The sequence below is a fragment of the Engraulis encrasicolus genome, chromosome 18, assembly GCF_034702125.1.
Source record: "Engraulis encrasicolus isolate BLACKSEA-1 chromosome 18, IST_EnEncr_1.0, whole genome shotgun sequence".
NCBI lineage: Eukaryota > Metazoa > Chordata > Actinopteri > Clupeiformes > Engraulidae > Engraulis > Engraulis encrasicolus.
Window position 1 is genome coordinate 32,447,147 of NC_085874.1, and position 9,397 is coordinate 32,456,543.

General features: G+C 41.4%; 2 protein-coding genes and 3 non-coding genes across 13 annotated transcripts in view; 4 read left to right on the top strand and 1 right to left on the bottom strand.

Moving 5' to 3' along the window:
• Positions 1-9: 9 nt before the first annotated feature.
• Positions 10-3,565, top strand: rps12 (ribosomal protein S12). The gene is made up of 6 exons (XM_063223442.1): positions 10-78; positions 203-249; positions 823-939; positions 1,153-1,255; positions 1,662-1,763; positions 3,471-3,565. Exons 2-6 carry the CDS (start codon positions 236-238, stop codon positions 3,531-3,533), a joined length of 399 nt encoding a protein of 132 aa, XP_063079512.1. The 5' UTR covers positions 10-78; positions 203-235; the 3' UTR covers positions 3,534-3,565.
• LOC134469574 (small nucleolar RNA SNORD100) lies at positions 995-1,079 on the top strand. Its single transcript, XR_010039040.1, has one exon. It is a non-coding gene; the product is annotated as a small nucleolar RNA SNORD100 (small nucleolar RNA).
• On the top strand, positions 1,490-1,573 carry LOC134469572 (small nucleolar RNA SNORD100). The gene has a single exon (XR_010039038.1). It is a non-coding gene; the product is annotated as a small nucleolar RNA SNORD100 (small nucleolar RNA).
• LOC134469573 (small nucleolar RNA SNORD100) lies at positions 3,097-3,182 on the top strand. Its single transcript, XR_010039039.1, has one exon. It is a non-coding gene; the product is annotated as a small nucleolar RNA SNORD100 (small nucleolar RNA).
• Positions 3,566-7,312: 3,747 nt separating the features above from the next.
• Positions 7,313-9,397, bottom strand: part of eya4 (EYA transcriptional coactivator and phosphatase 4) — a 111,820-nt gene continuing 109,735 nt past the window's right edge. For all 9 annotated transcript variants that reach the window (XM_063223452.1, XM_063223453.1, XM_063223451.1 and 6 more), the window contains one exon: positions 7,313-8,127. In XM_063223452.1, coding sequence (XP_063079522.1) covers positions 8,047-8,127 — 81 coding nt within the window. In that variant the 3' untranslated portion in view covers positions 7,313-8,046. The remainder of the gene's footprint in view (positions 8,128-9,397) is intronic.

Genomic DNA, 9,397 nt, shown 5'->3' on the forward strand with positions numbered 1-9,397 from the left:
TCTTGGGTCCTTTCTCTGATAAAGGATTCCCGTCGCCGTCATGACGTCCTCTTTATCCACTATCAGAGATAGGGTTGGGTGAGTTTTCTATACCTCCAGGACAATCCATCGGATATTACAACCATCTTTACGTTCCGTGTCTTCTAATATAAATGTTTGATATGTATAATAACACAGCTTTCATATTTTGTGACCATTACAGAATTTTAAGTCCACCATCCATCGCAAATCTACAATGGCCGAGGAAGGGTAAGTGTGACTAGCATCCCCGTGCTGGGTAGAGCACTTCACTCACTTGGAGAAGTTATTTTGCGGGAACGGGGGCTTGTAAACCAATAAATGTAATTCACAATTGTCCCAACTCTTCAGAGTTTGCTGGCTCTTATTGTGTTATTTGGTGCTACCGCGCCGTTGACTTGTCTAAAACAGAGACCGGTGTGTTGCTATTGCAAGTATCGCTACCAATTCACCCACGTTATGGACACTAGCATGGTGTAGTCTTGCAATATTAGGGCATTGCAATGTTAATTCTGCATGGAGTGTCTATATAGCTGTTGCATTCAAACTTGGGTTCTTCTGAGATGCGCAACAGTACTGGCTGATCTAACGTCAGCAGTCGAAGGTTTCTGATAGTGTTGTATCTCCCAGCCTGGTGTTGAAATGATGATCCTCTTTCTTTAGTCGGATACCCCTTCACTCTTAATCATGAGTGAGACACGCAATCTGAAGAAACACCACGGGCTTGAAATACAGACCCCTGAATTCCAACAGTTAGCCAGACATTGTCATGATGTGATTTTTTTTTGTCCCGTGTCCCCCCAGCATCGCTGCCGGAGGTGTGATGGATGTCAACACCGCACTGCCCGAGGTGCTCAAGACCGCCCTCATCCACGACGGGCTAGCGCGTGGAATCCGCGAGGCCGCCAAGGCTCTCGACAAGTGAGCAACTTTTGTAATAATTGCATTTTTTGAGTTTTTGGAGACTCCCAAGTTTGCTATCGCTGATGATAATTTGGCTCCCTCTACTGATGTCAGTGAGGATAATCGCCATCGTTACCCAATATTTTGTCTGAGATGCTCACAGGTAACTCTTGTGTTTATTTTGAGGTAAAAGGCACATTGTAATGGGGTGTTTTTGAACTCTATCCTTAGGCGCCAGGCTCATCTCTGCGTCCTGGCATCAAACTGTGACGAGCCCATGTACGTCAAACTGGTGGAGGCCCTCTGCGCTGAGCATCAGATCAACCTCATTAAGGTAATGCACATTTGCTGCTTATTTTTTTTGTTTGAAGACATCCAATCATCAGTGCTAAAGGCTAAGTACTCCATTCAACCTTATCACTTTGAACCCCTTCGGCAAGTAAAGCATGCTTTTGGTGTAGTGCAGTGTGCTGTGTAAAGTATAGACCGGTATTTGTCCACACACTTGTGTTCTACATTTTTGTGATTGTTTAGGTTGTACTTGGGTGTATGGGATGGGCGCTCTAAATGCATCAGTGATGATAATTTGGCTCCCTCTACTGAAACAGAGTGAGGAGACTTGCCAATGTTACCCAATTTTTACTGAGATGCAGCCAGCGTTGGAAGGGGGCAGTAAAGAGGTCTGTGCTTTCTGTATGAATGCGTGCTAATCAATATTGGTCTTATTTTTAACCCTTCAGGTCGACGACAACAAGAAGCTCGGCGAGTGGGTTGGTCTGTGCAAGATCGACCGCGAGGGCAAACCCAGGAAGGTGGTGGGCTGCAGCTGTGTTGTCGTTAAGGTGAGGCCAAATGACCTGGTTATGCACTGCAGAGACAGTTTGTATAAGAGATGGCACACTCAAAAAACCTTACATAGAAATGAACGAGAGCATGTGGCTACCCGAACATGGCGTTTGCCGCCCTCCCTCCCACCTGTCCGGTAACGAGAGCCAATCACTTGCTGAACGGCGCTGTCACTTATCTGATCTTCTCGACACAACCTTTTACGACTGCTCGTAGTCAAGCAGCATGCCCTGAGAATCTGCTTCAGCCGGTCGGTTGCTGTTGACATGTGCGGTTCATATCGGGTAGCTACTCGCATGGGGTTTGCACAGAGTCCGCGGCCACTTCATCTCACAGACCGTGAAGCAGAACGTATGTCGTGGAATTCTGTGCATGACTATTCTGAAATAAAATCCCAAATGGTCAGTGCGAAGCGTAGCCAAGATGGCTGCCGAGTGAAAGGACTTAACCCTCTGAGGTCTGAGTGCCCTTCAGAGGGCAATGTGTCTCCAAAAACAAATCTGTAACTGTGAGTTTTTGTCATTGAAGCATATAAGTCACACCATTAGAAACCTCAGACCTTCCAGGTTCCAGATATATATATATATATATATATATATATATATGAAATGAAAATACTTGAAAATGTTAGGGTGGTGCAAGCAGCCTAAAAGCCTCTGAAAAGCCTTAGACCTCAGAGGGTTAAACTGAATGACTTGGACTGCACTGTGTTATGCTGTGATGGCATGCTGTAGTTCCCTGTCAAAGGTGCATTGTTGTAGACTGGAATACTGTCAGTCCCCCCCATGCCACATAAAAAGCCAAAGTGTCTGTTTTAAATTGGTTGAAATATTGAACAAGTGGCATGAGCTGTGTTGTAAATCTTGTGGGCTATTTTTGAGTGCATTCGAGTTACTCAAGGGTTCTTTTTGAGCAAACACATGGGATTCTCTGCCCAATTCAGCTCTTCTCTCTGAAGGGTTTGTTTCTGAGGTGCAGCATATATTTGGTTTTTCACTGAGCAGTTGGCAGAGCTCCTTGAGTTTGTCTGAATGCTGTAGCTGCTTCTGGGCAGAAGGCTTTGAACCCACTAAAGCAACAGGTGATATAAGTCTGCAATCATGGCAGGAGTAAAGAAGTTTGTGCAATTCAGTTCTCTTTCATGCCATTTTACCAGGTGGCAATATTTGAGTCCAAGCGCATACCTTTTTTGAGTCATATTGGAAGTTTGGTTAGTCAAAGTGACTTGTCTGGATGAGACCATGTTGATTTGGTTTGTGTAGCTGTGGAGGACCCCTTGTTGTGTGTAGTAACATAAAGGGTCAGCGAGGTGATGGAAAGCTTACTTGCTGCATCTGTGATGATAACTTGGCTCCCTCTTCTGAAACAAGAGTGAGGAAATTTGCCTTATGTTACCCAAGTCTTACTGAGATGCAGCCAGTAGGTGTAGTTAATTGCAGTCTCCTTTATAGATTTTCATGGTAGGAAATTGTCTGGGGTGAAAGGGGGACAACGTATGAACTCCAGTCATTCTATGCAACGATGTCTTGAAAGTTGTGTAAACTGCTTGCGGTAGTGGACTTGCCATATGGTTTACCTGGTACGCGACGTAAACTGACTGGTCAAATAGTGTTTTTTAGATCAGAATTTGCTATTGTAAATGTGCGTTAAATGCTGCGCTGGGCAACATAACTTATCCCATGTTTGTTTGTCTGCTCCCACAGGACTATGGCAAAGAGTCACAGGCCAAGGACGTCATTGAGGAGTACTTCAAGTCCAAGAAGTAAAGCGCTGAATAAAATCTTTTGGAGTGAAACTACTTCTGGTTGTAATGTGATTATTAAATACTGTTGGTGGAAATTTGCTTTACTGTGGTAATCCTGAGATGCATTCCATTCCATTATCCAAACTCCCGACTTCCGTTGTGCTAATTCCCTTTCTGGTTCTCATTTACAATCTGGATGTTGAATGGGGAAATGTCCCCCAAAAGTTGTTGTGCCTAGCCTGACAGTGGAGAAACTGTGTTCTCCATGCATACTGAAGCGCAAGGACTTGGGAGGATGGGAGTTTGGATAATGGAATAGTGTTGCTTCAGTAGGATCTGAAGATGCATTGACATGATTCATATGTTGTGCACCTTATTTGGATGTGAGATTATTCAGCCAATTTTAGGGATTACCATTCTCACAATTTGAGTTGTGAATCGTAAAACTACATGAGGCATGAAGGAGAGGTGAGAATACACAACGCTGACCCAATGATTTGGGAGGGAGGCTTTTGATCAGAGGGTTGCCGTCTAGTCCCCACTACACCTTAATCTGTAATTTCATTGAAGTGGCTTGAGCAAGGCCCCATAACATATTGCCTCTAAATGACGTTGCTTGCTTTGTACAAACCCCAACTCCGATGAAGTTTGGACGTTTGGTAACCAGTGAACAAAATCAAAATGCTATCATTTTCAAATCATTCAATCTATTCATTACATGGAGATTAGTGAAACGACAACATATTAAATGTTAAAACCGAGAAAAAAATATTGTTTTGGGGGACATGTACTCATTTCTAATTTGATAAATCCAACACGTCTCAAAAGAGTTGGGACAGGGACAATAAATGGCAGCAAATGTCGAGGAAGATTCAAAACAAAAGACAACACTTAACAGTTAAATACATGAACCGATGAGATTTTATATATAAAAAAACATTGTTAATTCCTATCTTGGACATGATTTCACCAGTTTAAATGGTGGGTGTATTTCTTGCCATGTTTTGCAATGTTTTCCTTTCTGTAGTGCTTACAGTGTGACAGGTCTTGGCCAAAAGCCCACCATTTTATCACCTGCTGGTCCTTATGATGGAGCCAATTGAGAACCATTGAGAGTAAATATTTACTGTCAATGAGTGAGAACAGATGAGTGAAGTCTTAACCGATGCACTACTGCACCCGCATGCCATCATGGAGGCTGACTTTTGAAGTTAGCACTAACACAAGTTGGATGGTCCATTTTCACTGTAGCACAGGATGTGCAATGCTCTATTATTGTCAAAAAGAATTCTGCTGACTTCAGTAAGCAAAGGACAGTTTCCCATGTCTTCTGAGTCTATTTCAAGTGAGCTCAAGTGCTTAGGAGAATGTTACACCCCTGTATCATTTGCACGCATTAAGCATTCTTAATATGGTCAATTTTCAATAGCTCTAATTCCTGGAGTGCTAGAGTGAGACTACAGCCAATATATATTTCATGATGTCATGAACCTATACAATGATTTTAATAACAAAAATATGTCTTATATACACTCAATCGTGGTAAATCAAAGGGAATTCAAAAATGTGTGTAATAACTATGGTAATTATTCCCTTTGCATCTTTAATTCTGAGTGACTCAGCCTCTCTGTGATGATCTTATACCTGGACACCTATATTGTCCGTCAGTACAATTCATTTTGAAATGTTCTTCTTTGTTGTTTTATGTTATTTGGATGTTTACTAAATTTCACTGATCTTCGTCCCAACTTATTTGAGACGTGTTGCATTTATCAAATTAGAAATGAGTACATATGTCCCTCAAAACAATATTTTTTCTCGGTTTTAACACTCAATATGTTGTCTTTTCACTATTCTCCATCTAATGAATAGATTGAATGTTTTGAAAAGGATAGCATTTTGATTTTATTCACTGTTTACCAAACGTCCCAACTTTACCGGAGTTGGGGTTTGTAGAAGTCACAGAATTTGTATGACAATGTGTTAAGTGTGAAAGTTCTAGTTGGCTAATCTTTTGAAATGTGTGGGATGGACTTTATGGATATGAAAGCCCACCTTGCAAATGCCTATTCTCATTGTGACATCACTCCACAGCACAGTGCTCAACGCACACAATTGCCTTTTTATGCCTCATCTGTGCAAGGGGCCAGTGTGGTGGGACAGTAGGCCCTACCATGCTCAGGGTACCTCTCATGGAGAGGGATAAGAGAACGTATTGGTTAATTACTGTTACTTACTGATGTGTACTATTAATTACTGGCCCCACCACCAACAACCTGGCAGGACTGGAGTCGAACCTGCAAGCCTGACTCAACTGCTTACCCATGGCTGACCTTAATGCATGCGAATCCGAGGTGTCGTGAGGTTCTGGGAAGGTTTTGCTATCATTACATTGCAAATTTTAATGTGCCTGCAGTTGTGAGTACTCTGTGCTTGACTTTGCAGAGATGTAATGCTCCTTGATATGGTTCTGTACAGTTAGATTATCTTATGGGCCATAAGAAATACAAGTTTCAGTGGTTTGCAATTATTAGTTTGAGATGGTTTTGTCTTTTCGTCACCCCAAACTACTGTATTCGGTAATTGTCTGACCACATCAAGGCATTGTTCACAAAGTTGCTGCTGCTGTGTTAGATATTTTCTCCTCTTTGCACCATTTTCTGCAAATCTCAGAGATGGTCGTACATGGCAATTCAAGTAGCCTACCGGTAGATTAGCAGTGACTGAAATATTCAGATGAGCCCATTCTGCAACAACAACCACAGTACCTTCAGTCGCTGAAAGCACTCTTCTTCCCCATTCCGAGCTTTGGTTTGAACTTTGAAAAAGTTGTCATGAACACGTGTAAATGCTAACTTGGACTACAGCCATTTGATGTACACGTACAACTACTGAATGGCAGGGTTGGGGAACGTTTTTCATTTGAAGGGCCACTTCAAATTCCTCCAGGGGCCGTAAAAGTCCTCCGAGGGTCATACTACGAACACAAACCAGGGTTTCCCCCTGTATGCCTACTTTAGGCTTGTATTGTAGGCAGCCACCTTTGAAAAAGACCCCACCTTCTCTAAGTCTCCTGAATGTATTGCAAATGTAATGTCTGAGATTCTCTAACAAAATATGCCATATTTCTTGTGAAGCTGCATAACATTAAAATTACATCGGGGGCCGGATGGTAGAACGGCCTCAAGGGCTGTAAATCGAGACTCCCCACCCCTGCTATACGGGGTAACAAGCAATTCAACAGGGTGCACCCTATGATCTGGCTGTTTTGCCAAGCTGATCCCTTTGCTTCTAGAACATGACGAAAAACTGAGAAAACTTTTGTAGTTCATTTTCATAGAAGGGGCATCAGATGCACCCTAGTGGCCAGTGAGTGTTGATTACACCAGTGGTTCTTAACCTTTTTCTCTCAGCGCACCCCCTTACCTGTTCACAAGACTAGCCGTGCACCCCCAACCCAACATGTATAACGTGTACAAGCACTAAAAAAGGATTTTAGTGATGTATTACAAAGATTTTTGCCTGAGATATTAATGAAAACCTTAATGACTTTAAATGGGGACCAAAACATGTTTCAATTTGGTTTAGGTTTGGCCTAATTATAATGTTTCCAAGCAGAATTTTGGTCACAACCTCAACACAAACAACATTCCGCGCACCCCCTACAATGTCTGGCGCACCCCCAGGGGGTGCCCGCACCCCAGGTTAAGAACCACTGGATTACACAATAAGAAGTCTTCTGAAGAGGTGTGTTGCCGTGGGAGAATAATGTTGCGGGACCCCATTCAGTTAAGTCATTTGTAATTTATCTACATATTTAAAATAAACAAAAATTACATTGAAACACACAAACACATCTTTTTTTATATAAGACACAACAAGTCATTATGCACATTCTTCTTTGCCAAAAACTTACAAAAACAAAGAGACAACAAAACCCTTTCCAATATCAAACAACAAATATGTCCATGTTAAAACTATTAACTGTAAAATAATTTACATGGGTTATGGGGTGTTCACTAGATAGACACTAAGAGTGCAGGTCATTGCTATGGAAGCAGGAAGGATGGGGAGGAGGGTTGTCATGGGAACTTGTTAAGTGTTGCATGAAGGATTAGGTCCTTCACGAGGAAAAGGAGAATCTGTTTATCATTTGTTTTCTTGTTTCTTCGCTGTTTCTCGCCGTCCCACCTCACATGATCAGCCAAAGGGAAAACACCAACAAAAACAAAAAACTTTTTTTTTTGCGGCTTACAGTAAGACCTTGTATAGATTTGACCAAAAGAAAAGAAAAAAATCCCTCACATCCCTCACGTCTTCTTAAGACAATTCAGTTATTTGTTTCTTAAGCAACAGTTTTTTTTCCTTTAAAAAAGACAAAAAAGACAAAATGAAACAAAACAGAGCAGTGTAATGTAGCTTCTTAAATAGATGTACAAAAAAAGAGAGAAAAAAAATCAAAAAACAAAAAAGAGTCTGGTAGGTACAGTTCTGCAGTTTTAGTGTAGTGTCTGTAGTTTTTTTGTAGTTTTTCTTTACAGGTATTCGTATTCCAGTGCTTGGTGAAGAGCCAGCAGGTCGGAGTGGCTAGATATCCTCCAGAAGGGCATGTTGTGCTGCGGTGACAGAAACAAAGGTCAAAGGTCATTCTCGGGACACTCGAGAGAAACAGATGTGCGGTGAGCACATTCCCGAAAGCTATGATTGTTTTGTCAAAAGGCTGGAATGGATGCAGAGAGCAAATTCAAAAATCAGCTCATTATTGCCTCTTTTCCACTGCCGTTTTTCTGGTAGGCCTACAGCTCGACACAGCTTGACTCGGCCGCCACTTTTTGTTTTACTAAATCTCGATTAAGCTGTGTCATGCCTATTCAAAAGGCAACAAAGTGGCGGCCGAGTCGCGCTGTATCGAGCTGTAGGCCCACGAGAAAAACGGCAGTGGAAAAGATGCATTTTTTCTTCATTCTCATGATCATCATTTTGTCACATTGATTACTGTTTGAAAACAGATAACTACATTTTTAAATGGTCCGCATTGAATAACAGTTATTTCAGGTAATCTAATAATCTCAATTTAATTACGTTTTGTCATGTTAAATCATTTCTTCTATCCCAATGTTTAATCATGACATGAACAATGCTTTCAGAAGATGCTACTTATTAGGTAGCGTCAGTCAGTCTCGTGTGCACTACAGTATCAAGGGTAAAATGACATTCTTGCATCTGAGCTGTGGAATAAAATTCAAGGTTATTTATTTATACATTTGAATTTGTTGTTACATTTTTTTTATTATTTTTAATGTGTTCACACTCAGGTGATGTGAAGAGCTGAAAATATGGCAGTGTGAGTTTAATATCAATCAAAACCTACAAGAAGAAAAAATACACTTGTTTTTTTATCAAAGCACAGTGATTACATCAAATATCACACTGGATGGATGAGACAGACTCATTCTTCCTTTGACCTACTGATACTTTTCAGTTCACGGCAGTGCTTTCTGTCATGTGGATGTTTTGAAAAGTCACAATATTTTTTAAGAACAGTGTCATGTAATATAAACAAAGACCCACTGCTTGTAAGTAAGTTACATTGTCTATACGTGTGTCTGTGCGTGTGTGTGTGTGTGTTTCTGTGTGAGTGTGGTGTAATGCTTGTACACACATATTTTGTCTCAGATAGTGCTCTTGTGCACTTCAGGCACTATGTTATTGTGCGTAATTAATGAATGTGTCATACGCACTAAAACATGAACACTGAAGTGCACAAGTGCACCATTTGAGATCCAGCAATAGTCTTTGACGCTCCAAGCCCCCACACTGCAACCACCATGCAAGCTAAACTAACTCTTGGCATTCTTTGCTACAAACCCACATGCAGCCCTTCAG

Bases quoted from the DNA above. Each gene is read 5' to 3' on its own strand.
- rps12 (XM_063223442.1), top strand. The intron at 940-1,152 runs GTGAGCAACTTT...CTCTATCCTTAG, and splicing joins GCCGCCAAGGCTCTCGACAA to GCGCCAGGCTCATCTCTGCG. The intron at 1,764-3,470 runs GTGAGGCCAAAT...CTGCTCCCACAG, and splicing joins GCAGCTGTGTTGTCGTTAAG to GACTATGGCAAAGAGTCACA.